The sequence below is a fragment of the Montipora foliosa genome, chromosome 11 (genome assembly GCF_036669935.1).
Source record: "Montipora foliosa isolate CH-2021 chromosome 11, ASM3666993v2, whole genome shotgun sequence".
Classification (NCBI taxonomy): domain Eukaryota; kingdom Metazoa; phylum Cnidaria; class Anthozoa; order Scleractinia; family Acroporidae; genus Montipora; species Montipora foliosa.
Genome location: NC_090879.1, coordinates 52,093,842 through 52,116,341, shown reverse-complemented (window position 1 = coordinate 52,116,341; position 22,500 = coordinate 52,093,842). Strand labels below are relative to the sequence as shown.

At 39.3% G+C, this 22,500-nt stretch overlaps 1 protein-coding gene and 1 long non-coding RNA gene across 2 annotated transcripts in view; one reads left to right on the top strand and one right to left on the bottom strand.

The window, feature by feature from the left end:
- Positions 1-4,554: 4,554 nt before the first annotated feature.
- LOC137976228 (uncharacterized) lies at positions 4,555-11,444 on the bottom strand. Its single transcript, XR_011117723.1, has 3 exons — positions 11,354-11,444; positions 5,123-5,161; positions 4,555-4,852 (listed from the first exon to the last, which is right to left on the bottom strand). It is a non-coding gene; the product is annotated as an uncharacterized lncRNA (long non-coding RNA).
- Positions 11,445-12,318: 874 nt separating this feature from the next.
- LOC137976227 (uncharacterized skeletal organic matrix protein 1-like) overlaps positions 12,319-22,500 on the top strand; it is a 10,510-nt gene continuing 328 nt past the window's right edge. The window contains exons 1-5 of the mRNA XM_068823519.1: positions 12,319-12,632; positions 15,758-15,920; positions 16,330-17,269; positions 19,598-19,723; positions 20,088-22,500. The exon at positions 20,088-22,500 is cut by the window's right edge and continues 328 nt beyond it. Coding sequence (XP_068679620.1) covers positions 12,362-12,632; positions 15,758-15,920; positions 16,330-17,269; positions 19,598-19,723; positions 20,088-20,654 — 2,067 coding nt within the window. The 5' untranslated portion in view covers positions 12,319-12,361 and the 3' untranslated portion in view covers positions 20,655-22,500. The remainder of the gene's footprint in view (positions 12,633-15,757; positions 15,921-16,329; positions 17,270-19,597; positions 19,724-20,087) is intronic.

Below are 22,500 nucleotides of genomic sequence, written 5' to 3'. Positions count from 1 at the left end.
GCACACAAGAGCACTTTGAGGTTTCGGCAATCGAGCAGTTTGACCAAGAAAAAATGAGGGACAGAGAGGGAGGCTCAAGGCGTTGGCCGGGATATGTTATGTCCACGAAAGTTTATTTTTAGACGAGCGGAGGTCTTTATTCTAGGGGAAGTCTGTCTTCCGAGACGTCCGCACGCAGTCTTGCTTCGCTCTCAGGTTCTTAGTGAAAAGAGAAAATGATGGCGCACGTGGAAGGCTGATGAATATATATTTTCTTTCAAACATCGGACCGAGGTTGGCCTGCATGCGGACGTCTCGGAAGACTTCCGCTCGTCTAAAAATAACTTTCGTGGACATGACATATCCCAAGGGCTGGAACGGGAGCCTCCTTCTCTGTCCCCTCATTTTCTCTTGGTTTGACCCCATCCCAGCTGACTTTCTACCACAAGCACAGAAGCTGGATTGCAGCTTGCACGCGTTTGTTTCACTTCTTTCATCTAAGTGTTAAAAATGCCACTATAATTATAAGTGAATAAGTTGCTCATTTTAGAATCCAAAGTGTCTAGGTTTCTATAATGCAATAAATATGATGGCGCAGCATGTTTGCCGTACTATTACAATTATGTGGTGCTAAGAATAGCACACTTATGGAGAATTTTTATTACATAAAGGATGGAATATATCCCAAATAGAAAAGTCGATCATTGCTGAATTATATTCAGACGATGAATCGGCGATCTTCAGTTATGCGAAGGTTGTTTCCATTTGCAAATTTAGTAGCAGTGATAATTAACAATTATTCCATGAGCGCGCGTTGGATATGAGATGGTAAATAGCCAACGAGGCGCGTAGCGCCGAGTTGGCTATAACCAGTCTCATATCCAACAAGCGCGAATGGAATAATTGTTTTATTAAATTCCTTAAACTCCAAATATTTGGAAGTACGAAAGACGAGCGAAAAAAGAGAGAAAGTCTGAGCGAAATGGAGAAAACTTGATGAAGATGCGACGTTGTGTAATACCTGGTGGTCAGACAGACGTAGGCTCATCACAAAAACATTTCTTGCCTTTTCGCGTACTTCTTAACGTCGAAATTGATCCAGACTTTCCACAAAAAAGTTTCTTTTCTTTTTTGGCTTTATTCACAGAAAAATTTCGCTTTCCGGCGAAAAAAAATTTAGTTTAGCAACGCTTAGCGCAATCATTTACCATATAAGGTCAAATTAAGGTATATGAGCTGATAACCGAGATTGAGTGAACCAATCAGAGCACGCGAAATGCATTATCCGAGGTTGAGAATTTAATAATACGGCTAGTGATGATTAAGAATTGTTAAGTACGCCCAGGGATGATTAAGGATGTTTAAGTATGCCTAAGGATGACAATGGACGCTTAGGTACTTCTAGGGTTTTATGAGGTATGCTTAAGTATGCGTAGGGATGATTCAGGATAGTTAAGTACGGCTAGGGATGAATAAGGATGCTTAAGTACGCTGAGGGATGCTTAGGTACGGCTGAGGATAATTAAGGATATTTAAGTATGCCTAGGGATGACAATGGATGCTTAGGTACGTCTATGGACGATGAGGGATGCTTTTACTTAAAAGTACTTCTTGGGACGATTATGGCTAGGCATGCATAGGTACGGCTAGGGGTGATTAAATATGATTAAGTACGGCTACGGACGATTAAGGATGATTAAGTACGACTAGGGATGACGAGGGACGACTAAGGATGCTTAAGTACTGCTAGGGATGAAGACAAAGCACGGCTAGGGATGATTAATTAAGGATGTTTAAGCACGGTTAGGGATGCTTAGGTGCGGCTAGGGATCATTAAGGATGCTTAAATACCGCTAGGGGTAATTAAGGATGCTTAAGTATGGTTAGGGATGATTAAGGGTGCTTAAGTACGGCTAGGGATGATTAAGGATGCTTAAGTAAGGTTAGGGATGCTTAGGGACGGCTAGGGATGATTAAGGATGCTTAAGTACGGCTACGGATGATTAAGGATGCTTAAGTATCCCTAGGGATGACGAAGGATGCTTAAGTACGCTTAGGGATGCTTAAGTACGGCTAGGGATGATTAAGGATACTTAAGTACGGTTTGGGATGCTTAGGTACGGGTAGGGATGATTAAAGATGTTTAAGTACGGTTAGGGATGCTTAGGTGCGGCTAGGGATGATTAAGGATGCTTACGTACGGCTAGGGATGAAGAAGGATGCTTAAGTACCCTTAGAGGTGTTTAGGTACGGCTAGGGATGATTAACACTTCTTAAGTACGGCTAGGGATGAAGAAGAATGCTTAAGTATGGCTAGGGATGATTAAGTATGCTTAAGTACGGTTAGGGATGCTTAAGTACGGCTAGGGATGATTAAGGATGCTTAAGTACGGCTAGGGATGAAGAAGGATACTCAAGTAAGCTTAGGGATGCTTAGGTACGGGTAGGGATGATTAAAGATCCTTAAGTACGGCTAGGGATGAAGAAGGATGCTTAAATACGCTTAGAGATGCTGAAGTACAGCTAGGGATGCTTAAGGATGCTTAAGTACGGCTAGGGATGAAGAAGGATGCTTAAGTACGCTTAGGGATGCGTAAGTACGGTTAGGGATGCTTAGGTACGGCTAAGGATGATTAAGGATCCTTAAGTAAGGCTAGGGATGAAGAAGGATGCTTAAGTACGCTTAGGGATGCTTAAGTACAGCTAGTGATGCTTAGGAACGGCTAGGGATGATTAAGGATCCTTAAGTAAGGCTAGGGATGAAGGATGCTTAAGTAGGCTTAGGGATTCTTAAGTACAGCTAGGGATGCTTAGGTACGGCTAGGGATGATTAAGGATGCTTAAGTACGGCTAGGGATGAAGAAGGATGCTTAAGTACGCTTAGGGATGCCTACAATAGGTACGGCTAGGGATAATTAAGCATAGTTAAGTACGCTTCTTGGGACCACTATATGAGTGCCTACACCAAGTAGATTTTTTTTCCAGAGAATTTGTAAAATTCGCAAGACGGCGATAGCCTTTAGATGTGAATAAAAAAGAACTCTTTGACTTTAAAAGTAAGAGGGTTTTTTTTTAAACATGTTAACAATTTCATTGTGAATATTTAACCAAACCCCACATTAAGCAGATTCTGGCAGTAATGGATAAGTATTAAATTTCATTTTTAAAGTTTTTATTGTAAACATTCAGATCTTGTGACAACAATATTAATTATATCCATCTCTCATTCTAAATATTGCACACATTTAGGCCCTGTTTATATGGTCTCGGATACCCAAGACAACCCCCCCCCCCCCCCCCCGAGTTACCCTGGGCGAGATATTTTTTCTCTCATTTGTTTAAAAAATCTATCAACCGTTTACAGGAGGGCGAGACAACTCGGGTGGGCGAGTTCGTTGTCTCGCCTCGGCAGGTCCGAATAACCCTGACAGGCGATACAACTTTTTCGCATGTAAACAGGTTGGCTCTACTACCCGAGACAAGACAGCAAAATCTTAAATGCGCATGCATATAATAAAAATCACAGAAGCAACAGCTTGAGACCTTATACATGTTGCTAGCATTCACTTTCGAAAGAAAAGGTTTTTCCCGCCAAAATTCTCACCGAACGGAAACTTTTGATTTAAAAACATACATTTTAGTTAAACTACACATCACTGCTCAGTTAAGATTATCAGTCCATCTTCTGAATGTGAAAACGCAACTATACTTAATAAAAGACGAACTACAATGAAAGAAGGACAAATGATGATGCTTATTTTTTTAAAGATGATTCGTGAAATGTATGCATAATCAAGTAGGGTCAACTTCGTCTCGTTCACGCAATTCTTATATAAACGCTCGATAAAGTGATCTTGGGAAGGAGGGTTGTGTTGGGTACCCGAGACCACATAAACAGGGCCTAAGTATACAAGAGAAACTTGTAATGTGCATAATTTTGCATATGTTATATTCTTAGAACAAGTACGAGTAGGAGTTTTTTACCCTGTTCGTGCGCAATAGGGTTGGAGGTTAAAATTTTGCCCAGTACACGTGCAGAAGTCCAGACGTATTATCTACAGGTATATGTTATTTAGTGTTTAACAAAAACGAATCCGACGTCTACTGAAACCATTCCATGATGAAAGTTGTAGATAATACATATTGCTTATGTTGACCCAAAAATATTATGATCATTTGTACTTATCATTGAGTTGGGACAAAATGCAAGCCAGCGAGCCATGCGAGTCACGCAAGCCATGACTGCGAGCCATGACTGCAAGTCACACAGTTCTTGAAAGCTAAACGTTTTAAAATGGGTGCTTAGACTTAATAACTGTTTATCAGCGCTACTTAAAATTGTTGCTTAGGCTTAAATGCGAAATTCGCATGCCTCGCATGGCTCTCAGATTGTCCAACCCCATTATCATCCTTTTGCAGAACCCTTTTTTTGGAAAATTATTTGTTGATATTTCCCGTCATGCACGTATCCAAATTTATGCCATCACTGATAATGTATGTGAGTGCTTAGTTTTCAAACATTACATTTAATAGTAATACACTGAAAGAATGTTTGCCTATAATATGAGCTTTTTATTTCAAATAGAAGACTTTGCACTACAAGTTTAATTACTTTTCTTACAATCTAGTGTGACCAACTTAAACCAACAATATTTATTACTTTTTTTTTTGAAACAGGAAGACTGTGCACTTCAAGATGATGTATTTTATTTTACCAATTAGTTGTATCCATCAACTATTTTTTGCTGATTTCTCTTTCTTGGCCCTCTTTCTTTCTGCTGTTGCTCTTTTGTCCTTTCTCTTTTCAATTTTAGCACTTTTTCTCCTTTCCTGTCCTGATTCCTGCCAGATGTGCTCTTCATAGTGGGATCATCTATGCCCAACAAAATAGGAATTAGTCAAAAGTTAAAACAAACATGACACAATTCGAAGAAATGTTTGTGATCCACTGAAGGCAGGTGGAATCGTGTTCTTTTGATGTATACGTGAGACTTCAACATATTATTCCAGAGATCAATAATTAATAATAATAATAATAATAATAATAATAATAATAATAATACTACTACTACTACTACTACTACTACTACTAATAATAATAATAATAATAATAATAATAATAATAATAATAATATGCACTCACCAGTCATTGTAGCAGATAATTCTTTTGACTGAATGAAATCTGCAATTAAAAAACGTAAGGGAAGTATCGTACCCCAAATGATATTATGTATTTTTAAAAGCTTTAGTTGAAAAGTGGGTATTAACTGAAAATGGTCATTTGCAATATTGTTAGGAGTAATAAAATAAGTCTTGATGGCCAGAATGACCTTGTGGCCAACGGAAGTAGCAATGTAGGTTTTTTTCCGAGACGGTATCCCCTAAAGGAACTTGGTGCCAAGGGAACTAGTGATTCACATGTCCCAAGTGCTGATTACTCATCAGGCCTTGTTGCCAAAGGGAACAAGTGTGTACCCTAAGTGTCCAAGCACAAGAGACCCTCATCCCAATTATTATCATAACTAGTGTTATTTTAGATCCAAGTGTTGATACCCGCAAAGGACTTGTTACTACAGGAACTCTCCCAAGTGTCGATGCCCCAAAGGGCTTCGTCGCCAAGGGAACTGGTGATGTTAGTTTCCCAAGTGTCGATTCCTGGTGGTCAATTTCTTGCAATACAATAATTCCAAGAAACTTGATACTTAAAAAAAAGGAGCTATTTTTCCGAAATGAGAAGTCATTGAGTGCCCCTGTAAGACCAATGCTCTCATTCAGTAAAATTTATATTATTCGTTTTTTTGGCATACAAATTAAGCGAAATGAAAGGTTTTTTTCCTTTCTTTTTAAGTTTACACAGGTTTCCAATGGCGCAAAATGTGAAACACTAATATAGTAATATAGATAAGTTGCAAACGTGTATAGACCGAATGCATAAATGGCGGCCAAAAAATATTCTTTTGTTTATGTGCTAATTAGCCTCACTAGCCTCGTTTGGGAGGACAAAACACAAAAAAAAGTTTGCTTGAGAGCGAGGCTAGTGAGTCTCATTAGCACATAAACAAAAGAATACATTTTTGGCCGCCATTTATGCATTCGGTCAATTAAAGTAATAAAAAATTACATAATTTTTGAATGAATGAATTCCTACTCTGCGTTACCTACAGTACATCAGAATAACTACCTAAGAAGGACACCTTGTTTTCTAGTGAAGCTATGAACGCAATTTTTGCAATTGCCTAGAGAAGCCTGAAAAATTCAGGACTTCCAGGGGGTTTGAACCCGTGACCTCGTGATACCGGTGCGATGCTCTAACCAACTGAGCTATGAATCCTAGATCCCGTAACTCCAATGACAAAGACATCGGTGATCCCTACGAGGTCTGTTATGCTTTTAATAGTTATTTTACGGAAATTGGTCCAACCCTAGCCTCAAAGATTAATCCCCCTCGAGTCAGTTTTCGAGATTTTATTAAACCTTCTCATACGAACTTTGAGGAGAAACTGATATTAGCGGTAGATGAGGTAACTAAACTTGTAGCCAATTTATCTACAAACAAAGCTGATTGCCGTAATGGTTTATCAGCCCGTATTCTCAAGGCTTCTTTTCCGTGCCTCCATGACGCACGTTTTTAACTCTGTCATTTCTACTGGTATAATTCTTCCCAGTGACTGGAAAAGCGATACGGTCACTCCAATCTTCACGGCAGACTCAAAGGTAGACCCAGCTATTTACAGGCCCATATTACGTCTTTCAGTCATTGCTAAACTCTTTTGAAAAATCGATTTTCAATCACGTGTACAAATACTTGGACGAAAATAACTTACTCTCTAAATTTCAATCTCGACGGTATAGACCGTTACACTCCTCCTCAACAGCTAAATGTGGTTTTAAAATGTGGAGCTCAGCGAGTCTTTTCAGTGTCTCTAGGAATTAACGTATATTCCTCAACTCCAATTTCAGTCGGAAATTCTCATAATTTCGAAAAACAAACAAAGACATCCCTTTCGTAGCTTCCGTATGTTCCTTAATTTTTTGACTAATTTCCACCATAAATGAAGCACAGATGCCGGTCATTCGAAAATAACAGTACACGAGAATAACGACAACAATTGAAACAAAAAAATTTGGAAGAAAAAAAAAGGCACCCCGGCCCCGGCCCCGGCCCCGGCCCCGGCCCCGCGTTTTGGCTACTACGCGATCATATGGGTTATTGACCAAGCTTGTTCGGTCAAGATGGCTGGATATTGGCCAAGTTCTTTTTTGCGTGTTTGTTTCCTCGACGTGTATAAACACGCAAAGAAAAAAATTACCACGCCAATATCCGGCCATCTTGACCGAACAAGCATGGTCAATAAAGGATTTATTACATGGGATAAAAAACCAAAAAATGATCTTTGGTCTTGCGGGACCAAGCGAGAAATCCCGAGCGGGCAAGACAGCTCCATCTTGCCCGCTCGGATAGCCAATCACAGCACGGAATTTGGTTCATCTTGCCCGCTCACGGAGCTAGTCATATATATAATAAGTTCACTTTCAGTTTCTGCCCGTGGCTCAAAAATGTTTTGTGTTTAAGCTTCCTTATATTATTGGATAAAGAGTAAAACGTAATCGTGCTCTGCACGTGCGGCAAGCTTTTTAGCTGCATTTTTGCTGTACTCTACAAAATAGCGATCGACCAGAAATGACCATCCGACGATTCATTTTTCTCTCGAAACAACTGCAAAGTCAAGGAAAAAGTGACGTCATTTACTCTCTAGCTTAAAATTTCAGCACGTGAGCGCAGCTCGTTGTATATGCAAAACACGAGTTTTAAAGTTTGAGAGCCCGAAACTCTCGTGCTGCCTTTTAATTCTACAACGTAGGCACTCATTGCAGTCTTAAACTAGTAAGTCTTTGACGCCATTTTCTCCTCCATCCAGCTCTCTCAAGATTTTAAAGTTAGTAATGGCGGACCATTAAATAGGAAAAATTCCAGTGAAAATAAACATGTATCTTTTTTAAATCAAGGCTTTGCAATTGGTCACTTAGTGTTTGATTAACATAAGCCTGGTTTTCACTAGCGACGCAAGTACAAGCACAAGCATGAGAGCGCTTATTTCACCATGAAAACGGGGTTGACGCAAGTATTAGCACAGCGCAAGCACAAACATAAGGATCAAAAACTTTCCTTTTCCTTGTGCTTGCTGCGCTTATGCTTGCGTTCGCTTGCGTCGTGTGAAAACGAAAGGCAGCTAAGCACAAGGAAATTTGCTACGTCTGGCTAATTAAAGAACTCCTTCCAGATTCCCCTTGTCTGAGCATCTGAATAAAATGGCGGATGCCGTGGTTAATTTTGGTGCTTAGCATGTCGACGTTCGTTTCCACTAGTATTATATACCTACTTATGCTTGCGTCACTAGTGAAAACCAGTCCAAAGTCCAAAGAAAAATAAAATAGTTCAACTATTTTATTTTTTTTGGTCGTAGTAGCACTTTAAGTTCAATCATTTGACTCTTGTTAGTCACATGACTGTAGCTACAAAATCAACGCAAAAGGCCGCGAAATCACTTGTGCCTAACTTCAAATTTCCCTGGCATAACGTTGGTGTCTGACGCGACAGAACAAAAATTAGCTGTTGCGACAGAAGTTTGTAAACTTGTCTCTGGTCGTCAACAACATTGATTTGAGTGTGCTGGCACTTTTCACATTCAGTTTAATTTGAAATAACAAACGTAACATTTGTCCGTAAAGTATTTCCATGCAAGAATTACTTTACTACATAAACAGAATGAAAACTGATTGCAACAGAGCGAGTCATCTCAATTGTTCTCGAAATCTAATTAAAAATATCCGACCTACTCCGTCAATGAAAGACTGAACTATACCGGCCCACAATCGTTAGCACGCAGGGACTCCGTTCGTTTGCATTGTGTTTTTTTTTTCTAGAGAAGTACATTAGCCATCGAGATCACATTCTGTGATTTTCAATTCCGTCACAATATAAGAGGGTTTCTCTCGGGTAAGCTAGTTGCACTCAACCAATCACGGTTCCTAATGCCATTTTGTACGTGACAGATTCAACCAACACCTTCCGCTGTTAACTCCCTTTGCGCAGTTTCTATTAACACTTCCGTTCACATAAGAAAGATAAATCAAAATACGTAAAACTACGCATTGCAACGGATTACATTTTTGCTACGGGTTTCACGCGAAAAGTGGTTGGAGAATGTGCAACATCACAAACAATATATATGTAAATACTCAAAAAACTAGTAAAATAATTTCCAGGACTCATTGCTCAATCAAAAAGGTTTTTAAAAAGTGGTGTTTCGTTCGGCTCAACCGAACTTCATCAGCTACAATATATACAACCGAACTTCATCAGCTACAATATATATGTACTGACGATTCATATAAGACGTATGGCCCCAATAGAGCAATTTTGTAGAGAATTCGACCATTTTTACCCATTTTCGGGGTAATTCTCCGTAGGCTTAAACCTTTCTCTATATTTCTCTCTGACAACTTATTTGTACCTATTAATTAAGGTGCATGTAATTAAGGAAAAAAGGTCCTGACGAAGTTGTTAGAGTGCATATATGGTAGTCGGCGGATTACAAGACAATTTTGATTCCCTCATCGAAGAAGCAAAGAAGGTCTTCTCTGTCACGTTCAACATTTCGGAAATTCTACAACGAAAAAAATTACTTCATACTTGGTTGTAATTGTCACAATTAATACTTGTGGCTGCATCTTGCATCCATAAATACTAAGAATTAGTAGAATTTAACTGAGTCTTGTAAAGCTTGCCAGCTTTACTCCACTACCAAATCATCGTCTAAAATAACGCTTTTGGAGTTAATTTAAAACACGTGATGAATATCACAGTTAAGACCACACAAACAGTTAATGTCGATTGTCGTGGTTATACGAAGGTTTTTTAAGGTTTATCGGATAGACTTGCGAAGGTGAAATTGCAATTTTACGAGCAATGGATTTTTCCTCGGAAAAATGTACCCAGGTTTTTATGGTTAAGCGACCGAGAGCAAAACGCTAATTGACTTGTTACTGAGTTGCTTGGCAACAACCGACAAAGCAGGATTCGAACTCACGATCTCTATAACACTGCAGAAATGCACATTGAGGGGTCATTTCTTCTTCCTCAATTCCCGGCTAAAGTTACCAGAAAGAAGGACAGAGTTCAAGCGCTTTCATCGATCAGCTAGTAGTATAGTTGATTATCCATACAATTTGTAAGCGGCGTATAAAAGCTTCAAGACAAGAAAAGAAAGAGGAAGCAAACCGCAGATACGTCTATATCATCCGTGTTTACTCCAACAAAAATCACTCAGCTGTAAAAGTTACTACCTTAAATTCCTCTGGAAAGTGTTATCTTAGAAAATGAGCTCATTGAAAACCCTAGCTAATTTCCCAAGGAAAAAATTATCCTGTTAAAACGTGCATGTTAAGCCAGGGTGGTGTAAGCTCGGCTGTTATAATTAAATAGAGTGTAATGTGAAGTGCTAGGTTTCAATCCCATATGAACCATGTGAGCGTTAGCCCTACTGATGGAAATGGGCCCACACAAGGCCAGAGAAAAACTCTGACCAGGGTGGGAATTGAACCCACGACCTTCGGGTTAGATCTCCGCCGCTCTACCGACTGAGCTACAAGGTCAGACGGGAGCAGGCCGTGGGAACTGAAGATCTTAAAGTCACGGCAATGAACATGTACAAGTACAAGGAAAGGTTACGTTTATACAAACGTTGGCCGTGTAGCACTTATAATTTAAACAGAGTTAACTGAATAGAGTGTAATGTGAAGTGCTAGGTTTCAATCATCCCACGGCCTGCTCCCGTCTGACCTTGTATCTCAGTCGGTACTTCACATTACACTCTATCCAGTTAACTCTGTTTAAAATATAAGTGCTACACGGCCAACGTTTGTATAAACGAACCTTTCCTTGTAATGTTATAATTAAGCCTATGTCACGGTCAAGCTTGCATGGTCACGATGGCACTTTGTAAAAATAACCGCATGTTTATTTTCTACAAAAGACTTTGGTTCGGCAGTTGTAAATCAGCGAACTTTGCAAGCTTATGGTCACAGAAGCAAATATTTCTTAAGATCAGGTACGTTTGACGATTTTGGCTGAAAAAAGCTATTGGAAAAATACGAGGTTTATTTCAAATCGCTGCAGTATGACCTCCCAAAAAGGGGCTTATGTACTCTCCAAAGTACCTGCAACGTCAACGCGTCCTTCGGGAAGAATTTTATATTTCGAGAATGCACTAGTATTTTTGACTGCGTTATTTGTACGGGTGGTCTCAAGACAGAAATCTTAAAAATTATGGAGTTTTTTTTCATTTTAAAGTGCCTTATTAGTAAGCATTACCTGGAGCTCACTGTCGTTATCTGCATTAGAAATTATCATCAAGCCTTGCTTATGTACAAATATAAAGCGTTGTCATGGTTGAAGATTTTTGTTCCTTTGTCCGACTAATTATCTATCCAACACGAATATATTGCTTTAAGTTGAATCTATATATAGGTGCGAAAATTTGCCTTCACTTAGCAACCCTTGCACAAACGAATAAACTATTTGCCACTTTCACGAAAAAGGAACACGTTTAATTTCTTTCTTTTTGTGAAGTGTTCCGACAATTAAGATTTTTTTCCTTTAACAAACGTTAAGCTTGACGTTATATTCAGTTTAGTGCAATTAAGTACAGTTAATTTCAGTCAGGTGCAAAGACATTCTGATACATTTTAGTAACTTACTATGAAAGTAAAACCAGAAAAATATAACAACCCTATGCTTACGGTATCCAGTTTTTTTAACATTAAAAGAAGCTGGACGTCTCCCTTCGCCTTACACTGCAAAAAATAATTTTCTAGAAAGTACGTCAGAGACCAGTTTAGATCTGACCATTTGTAATTTCGCAACCGCGCTCAACCATTGTCACCCAGTCTTAATATGGACAGCAAGTAGAGGATTTTGAAAGAGGAGAGTTGAATCGATATCCTTGACATTTTGTGTGCAGCCCCGCCTTACGTAGCAATTATCGCAATACATATCTGCACTATTTATTCCCTGCCCTTCATAAACACCAGTTTCACGTTGTTTTTTATCGAGGAGAAGCCGTATATGTGTCCTCCTTTCACTTGCCGCCACAAATACCTTTAAAAATATTTTTGATCGGAATGTTTCGAATGAAATTATAAGAACGGGCTAATATTAAACTCATTTAAGAAACAAGGTACACTTGTCACGCTTCAAACCCACACGGATTTGCGTCAAACCACCGTACGATTCAGTGAGCAGGGATCCGCTTAAAAATCACGTTCCCTTAACACCGTACCTCAATTCGTCCTTGCGCTTGTCAAGAGAACCAATACCGCGATGGCAGACAGCAAGGATCCGGAGACAAAAGTGGAGTTTAGTGACTCCAAGCTGGCCAAGAGCTCCCGCAAAACTAGACTTCGAGTTGCAGGTGCCTTGACTGTGACTCTCCTTCTGGGAGTGGTTGTCTCCTTGGCTATGTTCTTCACACTCAAAGAAAGTACGCCCCAAAGTGATCGTCTCGTGGACGTCAACTTGGAAGAAGGAGACAGCCTGACGTATCGAGTGGATCAAGAAATTGAGATGGATAACGGTGACTCTAAACAAAGAGGTATACGTTTTTTGCAAATTATTAACCAGTTGTCGGGGTGCGTTAACTTTCCAAACTTTACAGTCCACAATTCATTATTTTATAGTAGCCGCTCAAAACTCTGAAAGGAAAGTATGCGAGGCCCAGTGAAGTTACATCATCATTGCTCGATGTCGGAGTTTTTTCTGCTCAAGGACAATTTCCGTATTAGATATCTCAATTGAAAAAAAAAACCATTCTTTTTAATCAAATATATCGGATTGACTCTTCTTTGGAAGAAAAAAAAAAATCTGTTTTTAGGATTTTGTCGAGAATTGACAAAACAAATAACTGAATAACTAATACATGAATTAAAAATCGAAAGAAGACGCCTTTCGGTTCCATCTCCGGGATTCCTAATTCAGTTAATCCTATTTTTTTGTTTAACGCCAGTTTATTAATTAGGCCAACGATATTGCTGTTTAGATCACATCCACATAGAGTTACTTTGAAATAATCACTATAGACATTAAATGGTGAAAACATTTACAACCAGTTTAACATGACTAAAATCATTCGGCACAGCTTTAAAATTAGATCTCTGAGAAATAACATAATAGAGGCTTTTCGAAACTTCAGCTTAATTAAGGTTACAGTTTGGTTTGAAAAGTTGTCGAGTACACAAGGAATTAATTATCCCGGAAAACGCCACGTTTTCTAAGATTTTCATACATTTCTTGTAAGTTGGGAATACAAACTTTTCATTCAGTTTTATATTATGTAAAATCAGTGGCAAATTTCTTATTCAGATTTTATTCCACGGGAATTTTGCCTCCTTTTTCGTGCTTTTTTACCCGAGTAGGACGCAGAGCATCAAATGTTACTTTTGATTTACACCAAATTTACACCAAGCATATAGCTTTACGAAAAGTATTTTCCGTGGTAAAACAACCTAATTAATTCAGACAGATCCACTCTTTCACGTTCCATCGAAAGACGAGAAAAACTATGAATGTTGATTTAAAGATAACTCGAAAAATACCCCTAGAGGCGAAATCGGTTTCAACATTAAATCAGTGATACAGACAATTTCTCTTATGTCCAGAAATTCAGCAAACTATCGGACGTGCACGCCCAATTTTGATACCCACCACGAAGTGACCCTTTAAATCTACGCATGTGTAACTAATTTCTAACAATGACTTAAGCGTAAGGGTTGGCTTTACTTTTTGGATCAGTGATGGCTCCAAACAGGGAGCTGTCCTTTTCAACCTGTTGTCTCGGTTAGGAACTATAACCCGTAGGTCCTGTCCGAAAGCATTTCAGTGTTTATAAAATCCGTGGGACGTTGAAGAAACCAACGTCCTCTTCGAAAAGTCAGAGTAGTTCACGGAGTTCCTGGAGTAATGGTCTGTCCTATTTTCTCCAGCAAATGTGCGGAGGCTTAGAATAAGCAAAATTGGCTTATGTTGAACGGATAAAGAGGTTTAGTTTCTAAAAAACTGAAGCACTGCGTCAGCGGGCAAGTGAAACACAGAAATGGTTGTTTCAACGTAGTTAACATCCGATTCGTAAATAATTCGCAAGTTGACGATTCGAGTGTTCCTCGTCAGAGCAAACGGACCTCAGTGCTTGGTGCTCCACTCAACAGATACAGATACAGAAAACCCCCATTGCCTTCACGAAATGCTGAACATGAATAAGTCTGCTTTGTGGTCTAAGGCAGAGCGGAAGTCAAACCACAATAACATTGGTTCCTCAAACACTTAAAAGTTTCAAGGGGCAGCTTGACCAAATTTGGTTTATTTTAGAATGACTAAGCGTTTGATAAAAAGTTAAGCGGTTTAGATTAGTCCCAAATATTGACCAATATCAATATTTTCCGCATGTTTCCGGTTTGTTCAGTTCCTTGGTAACGTCCTATACAAAAAGGGCACTCAATATTGGGATTTCGAGGAATCTTGATTAGTCCGTCCCGAAAACCTTGCGCGCGATCAAATACGTTTCACGAAATCAGTAACTGCAAATATTACCTCTACCTCTATTTATTATAAATTCAGCTTCCATTAGTATTGACTAACTGCGGATGACAGAAGTTTCTGTCGAAACATGTTTTATAAACTCAAAAGTTTCGTAGTTTTCTTAAAATTCTTTATTTGTCTGCTACTATCAAGACCATTTGGAAATACCTTTTTAGATTAAAATTTGATTAAATGGAATGTGTCACGAAATTTAGCTAAATTCAGTGACTGGGTGAAGCGAATTGTAAAATAACTACTAAAACGGCACTGAAGGGAGGTTTGACCATCAAAAACAAAACCAGGCCGTGATGGGCAAAATTGAAGAACATTAACATGGATTGCAATAAGGATTTTTTAAGAGTGGTCAGGCTAAAGGTTTTTCAAAGTTTGTCTCTGTTGTTTGAAACTTTAATTCTGTATGCTCGACAGACATGTTCTTTGTCACGAAGCTTTGTTTTGCGCTGTGAAAAGTAATTTTTGGGCCGCTGTTACGTAATATCATTTAGCGGACATACATGTTGCATGTTCCCATCTTCAAGGCAGCCATCGCCTTTTGCGATCGATAATCATAATAATCATAATTATTTTGACAAAAAGCGGGGACACGACATGTTATGGAAAAGGGTTTGAAGCCAGGAGTTTACCTCGATGGCATTTGATCGTCTGGGTGAGTGTAGTCCTGAGAAGGACTGTTGGCAGTGACTGACATTTCGACATCCTGAGTGGAAGTCATCTTCAGAGTCAAGAGAGGGTTGAAAGTTCAAACGAACGTAGTGATGCTCTGGTCTGTCACGGCTACTTTCACCCAGACGATCAAAATCCATCGAGCAATAGGTTATGAAAATTAAAACAACTTGAACTGTGGCTACATTTGATTGATTCAACGACATTTGTCTTTTCGACCATACAAATCTCTCTTAATTAAAGAACACTTCTTTGCGCTTGATGCGATAAAAGGTAAATTAATTTAAAAAATCCATGGATCTGAGCTGCTCCTTTTGAACTTAGTAAAGACAATAAAACTCAAAAGACGACGCTCCATTGAAGTTTGCTTACCCGCAACAACTGCCCACAAAGAAAATTGTTCAAAGATTCTTGAAATTTTTTTAATTAAAAATAATCTCAACACTCATTTCTTTATTATAGGCAACTACGTCATCTTTGTTGGAATCCGGGTTCTAAACAAGTCATCGGAGGAGTACTGGTTCCTAGTAAGCTTCAATGCGTCTCAGTTCTCCGAGAGCGGGGATATTGATTACGCCAACATGACAGTGGACTATTACTTAGTTCGACTTAGAATTAACTCCAGGTAAAAAATATTATTGTTCAGCACTATTTTTTTTTCTTTAAGAACATTAAAGACCGAGGCCTATGACCAAGAACGAACAACTGCAATAAGCATAAGCGACGATAGGTTTGGTACACTTACATCCCTCCCCCAATCTTTCCATCTAACTCCGTTCCTCCCCCCCCCCCCCCAATAATGTCATTTTCCGCCACCAACATTTAATGGAGGAGGGGCGGGGAAGTGCCTTCCCTAATTTTTAAGACAGTTCATGCACATTTGACTTGATCGGAGACATCGCACGCTAATAGGCTAAGTTGATTAAAAAAACCTACTGCAAAGCGCTGTGTACGGCAACTCTGACATTTGAGTTACACACGAAAAAATTATTCTAAACATTTCACTTACTGTTTGGTTTTTATTCTTCTCACAGCACGGCTATTGATTCATTTGAAATCTACGGTGATAATTCTACAAATGATGAACAATTGCGTCTAGTCTTTGGCATCCTTCAACTGATCCTACCTTCTGTTAGACGCAATCTTTATGAAAACGTAGATGGTATCAGAAACGTAACCGTCTCCGGTAGACCGGAAGACTCGCCATTGTTGCCTGGCCCCGTCATGATGCATCGAGAGGCTAATACGTCGGGCAAGGATGCAGTGTCCATTAAGAACCATTTCAGCGGCGCAGACATGGTTGGTATGCCATCGGATATTGATATGGACTTCACGTATTCTGATCAGTCGTCCATTAAGAAAAGCAACGGCATGGTTCTGGGGGGCAAAGCTTATTTTTCGGAACAGATTCATCTCGGCGAAAACGGGGGTTACATGAACACGATGAAGATGGCCGTCAAGAGCCGCGTCTCGCTCATTGAAACTGCTTCCTTCGACTTTCCTGCTTTGGAATCAATCGATTTCCGAGGTCTTTTCGAGAAATTGATCCTTCCAAAATCAGCTCCCCCTGTCTTTACGCTAAACGAGACAGCCGACAGCCAGCCATTGTTAAATGAGACGAGTGAGGTGCCATTGATTCCCTCAAGACGATCTCGGAGAACACCCCTTCATAGTTACGACAATGCTAACGCATCCTTGGTCGCTGAAATTCTCAAGGAAATCGGTCCTGTGTGCTTGTTCTTCCATCGCCAGTTTGAACTATATTCAGTGAAGATTCTGAACGTAAACGTCTCGCTAATTGCGAATTTATGGGTAACGATTGATGAAGGGAACATGTCACGCATAGAGGTGAAACTGAACCTTGTCATTGGCCAGAATGTCTCCAACGCCTTTGAAGAAAAAAGTGTGTTCATGGTACCGTTGCACGAATTAAAGGATTTTCAACTCAACTTGCCTGAGAAGCGTACACCCTTGGTGAGTTTTTTCGTTTTTCACAGAATAATTTCTAAGTGAGTATGTCTAGATTGGAGCTTCTCTCCTTGTTGTTTTTTGTTCATCCATGAATTAGATTTTTGGGAATTTCAAGGGCACAGGTATCTTGAAGTTTCACCAAGTAAAAGATGCTTTTTCACAGATAATTGCTGGTTATTTACTGGAGTTTCTATGGAATACGGGTAACTATCTCACGAGAAATTTATATTATTGTATACTACGAGCCTTAAGGTAAGTTGTACACAATATATAATAAATTTCAAGTGAAATATTTACCCCTATTTCACAGACAACCATTTAATAACCACATCATTGTATCAATTTTACGCATTCAGTCAAAAATTACCGTTACCAAGACGAAAAAGCCATTTTCTCGACAAAAGTTAGCCTGAAAAGTTTTCAAAACCACCAATCGCAATCCATTCCAATGTTTTTATAAGGTCGCAATAGTAGCAAGTATGATAAATACTGTAGGAAACAGACAACTTTTTTTAAAAAAGTTGTCTGTTTCCTACAGTATTTTCTGTTTTATTCAAACCTTTCTCTACCATTATAAGTAGTTTAATTTCACCTTTCACTTAAGGACGATGCCTACTAATTCAAAGGTATTTTTGTGAGGTTTATGAATATGAAAGGAAAAGCAGACCTCAACAAGTGTTTTTGAAATTCAACCAGAAAATTGAGGGTAACCACGCATTTTTAAAAGATAATTAATCAACAACCTTTGTAAAAGCTTTGAAATACAAAGGAATGCATGGCGTTCTTTTCCTAATTAAAGCTTAAGTATCTCTGAAAAAGATATGGCTACCCCCAGTTTTCATTTTGGATCCCAAGACTGCTAAGTTCTGCTTTCTCCGCATGATGTTAAACCGCGCAAAAATAATTAGTAAGCGCCACTGATAGGAAACCTGAGTATCTCGAGATTCCCAGACGGTATGCGCAATGACAATAGTAGGCACGTTCCTTAATTTGGTTGCTAGTTCCCACTTACTGAATTTGGTAAACGTTCGTGACACGGCCCCTTCAAATTCATTAGGAATCTTCTGGTACGACTTGTTCAGAGAGATTAGAGAACCAACACACTGTCAGCTAAGAGTGCAGGAGTTAATCACAACCTTTTGGTGGAGATGGGGAGATAGCGGAGAGGGAGAGAGAGGGAGAGAGAGAGGGGGAGGGAAGGAGAGAAAGGGAGACTGAGGTTCAACTAAACTCACTTGTTTGCAGAAATGTACCTAATTAGATGCAGGCCCAATTTCGACATAAAAGGAAAGGAAAGGAACTTTGATCAAAAATAAGACACAAACAGCAGTGATAAACATATTGAACTTGTTCATTTTGATAATGACTTGACGTTTCGTATGTGCTCTACATACATTTTCAAAAGTAACCGTTGAAATTTAAAACAGCTATTTATATATAACAAATCGGATGAGGGGATCAAACTACGATGGCCCAAGAACAAAAGTATTTGCGAAAGGAACTTTATTTAAGTGCCTAGTCGTTCTAGCGCTGGAGCACTAATTGGGGACACTGTAAACTGAAATTGACAATTAACGCAAATCAAGTCAAATGTTGGTTTTTAAGGAGAGGGGAATACCGGAGCACCCGGAGAAAACCTCTCGGGGCAGAGCAGAGAACCAACAGGGATGCAGGGATGGCGCAGTGGTAAAAGCACTCGCCTCCCACCAAAGACCCGGCGTCATATGGGGGTTGAGTTTGTTGGCTCTCTACTCTGCACCGAGAGGTTTCTCCTCTTCTCAAAAACCAAAATTTGATTTGATTTGCGTCACTTGTTAATTTCAATTTACAGTGTCCCCGATTAATGCTCTACGGCGCCAGAAGATTAGACACTTAGATAAAGTTCCTTTCCTTTCCTTTCCTTCCTTTCAAACTCGACCCACATATGACGCCGGATTTGGGAATCGAACCCGGGTCACATTGGTGGGAGGCCAGTGCTCTCACCACTGCGCCATTCCTGCACCCCAATGACAGGAAGTGCGCGTTGAACTCTAAATCTTTGCTACCTATTCGCAACAATAAGGTAAGGGTAAAGGCCTTAGCGTTATATTTTTAGCTTATGGTAAATGCAACTGTTTATCCTTGCTTGACGAGCAGCATTTGGGGGACACTTTGTTACGTTCAGTGTCTGTATTTCGAGACACGAGTGATGTTGAAGTTGGGTAGAAGAGAAAGGGGACACTTCGTGACGCTTATTAAATTTCACAGGCATCTAATGAGGGGCTTTTCTAACCCTACTACAACATAAATAGATTATGTTTGTAAACATCTTTGTTTCTTTTCTATCCACAGAAATTAGTTACCTTTGTCTCGCACTGCAGAACGCTGGTGTTTGGAAACCTTTCTTCTCGTGCTCACTTCCTATTAAAGTTACCACTCCAAAACAATTCACTTGTTCCTCTGAAATTAAACCTACAGGTAAGAAATCGCGAATGTGGAGAATGTATAATGATATTTAGTTTCAAGTTGACTTAAGCCATTACATTTAAAAATAAATGTGTCTTTTATTGCTGTACGAGATAGGTTCTGAGTTTGCGACCCTGCGTTTTGGGAAAGGGAAGGCAAAACATTTGTCGTTATTTTTGTTGTCCCCACTGAGTTGCTATTGTTGTCGTTTTTTGTTTTTGTTTTTAATGTTCTACCCAGCGTTGTTGACCAAGTCATGAGCCAATCCACGAATCCCCCTCCCCTCCCTTCTCAGCCAGCACACCTCTTCATCATCAGTTGTTTTACATATCTTCTCTTAACCTTATTGATATCCATTTGTGGTTTTTTTTGGTAGATTGAATCGTCTTCCGTGGTCAAAGTAAGCCAGTTTAAAGTAGAGTTGACCTGCCGTGGTTTACGAGCTACTGCCTTAAGATTGGGTACGTTTCGAAGTTCTTCCCCCTCAGTGACCCTATCTTTCTGTGATGGTAAACTTTGCGTGACAGTGTTAAATGAATTTGGAGAACTGAAACTGCTGTCTAAGGATTTTGTAGAAATTAGGGTTTGCAAGAGGTGGGGTTTGGTGTGCATCAAAAAGGCAAGGAGGTTTCAGTGCCGTCTGCGGTGCATCAAAAGAAGGTGGAGACGTACATGGAGCTCGCCCATCTACATACAACACATCCCTGCAAAAGACGACGAGCTGGTTCAAGTCTGTAACATGACAAAAGGAGCAAGTTCATCGATTCTGTTGCCAACCTCGACCTCCCTGATTACTCACACAATATCCATGACACCTAGTATACCAGCAACTACCTCAATTTCCTCAACAATATCACAGAGGGCATCTCTGGAATCTATGGGTGTCAGTACTGCGTCCATTGCACCAACTGGTGCCTCGTCAGTTGTAGCATCAATGTCATAAACAGCAGTTATTTTCCCGAGTGCATCACTTAAGACAATCTTCACATTAATGTGAATAAGTGCTTTTCTAGGACTACTCCACAATCAATATATGGGTGGTGGCTTTACGATTAACCGTTTAAATAGCGATTTTTCCTTTCGAAATACTGCTAATAAAGGCTAACAATGACCCACATCAAAGAATGACGTTTCGACGGCTCCATGGCATCATTATCAAATTCACATAGAGCGGTTTTCAATTGAGTGTCGAAAGTAATTAGCGAATTACTTTGGTTTATAATTACTTCACTCAGCGATTGGTTCAAAGTTCTCGCGCCACTTTTTCAACCAATCAGAAGTGAAACCAAAACCAATTGTGGCTCGCGCGTGCACATTTTCCCGCACAGTGTGTCGGCTACGTGTAATTACTTCGAGTTTTGATTGGTTTACTGGATTGTCTCCCGTCCTTTTTGATTGGCCAAAGTAATTACTTTGGTTTTGGTTTTACGACACTCATTTGAAAACCACTCTAAGCAGATGTTTGCAAACTCCTTATACCTAGTATCGCTCATTTTTTATCCTTGATTGCTCTTCAAAACTTTAGTTATTAGAATCTTGAAATTACTACCTTCATTATTATCATTGAAACAAAATGCTAATTCATGCTGTCTTAACTTGCGTAACTGTCGAGGATTATCCCAACTCACCGAGTGTTTAGATCAGGCTATGTAAACACGGAAAAAAAAGTCCTCTATTGCTTTTATCAAATATTTCTTAAAAATAATTCGACAAATGAAGGGATATGCTGGGTTTTTTTACTTCTTGATTGAAACAGATTTTCTTGATACACGCTCATCTTTCCTGCCAGCCAATCAAGACGCGCGTATGACAACACATAGCCAATCAAAATTCGTGTGATGTCACAGCCGTGTACTGTCATCTAAACACAGCTATTGACCAATGAGAGTGCGTTTACTATCCTAATTATTTTATAATAAATAATGTTCACCATCATTATAATAGGCCATTGTCGAGTTCATGTCTGCCTCCTCTTCAAATCGAGTCTAAGTGCAATGTTTTTGTGATGGTAAATAGTTTTACATTACATATGACTGAAAACTACTTGTCAAAAGAAAAACTTCGCACTTAGACTCCCTTTGAAGAGGAGTCAGGCATGAACTCAGAAATGGCCTATTCTCAGTAGATTTTTTAGAAGTAGTAGGTGGCTTGAGGGTTTTCCGCGACGCTTGAGACTTAATTTGTTTTCTCGAACTTCTTTAGCCTATTTACAACAGTATTTTGTACCTAAATAAGATTCTGTAATACCGGCCGCTGAGTAAATAATATCACAGAAAAGATATACTTACAGGCTACATAAGCGGGCAAGAAGTTTGGACTATCCAAATAGCTGTGAGGCTGGTTGAGTGGACAGCCCAAAACTATTCACAAGGTTCTAAAAAAAAAAAAAAGGAAAGGATGTTATTTATTTAGTTTGGATAAAAGAGTAAGACTTCTATTTATAATTTACAGTAACTATAAGTAGCTATAACAACGTTTGGAATACTGCATAGACCGGTTTTCAATTGAGTGTCGAAAGTAATTTGCGAATTGCTTTGGCTTATGATTACTTCACTCAGTGATTGGTTCAAAGTTCTCGCGCCACTTTTTCAATCAATAAGGAGTGAAACCAAAAGCGATCGTGGCTGGAGTGTGCACATTTTGCCGCGCTTTGTGTCGGCTACTTGTAATTATTTCAAGTTTTGATTGGTTTACCGGATTGTCTCCGTCCTTTTTAATAGGCCAAAGTAATAACTTTGGTTTTGGTTTTACGATAGTCGATTGAAACTCGCTCTATAAATCAACGAAAA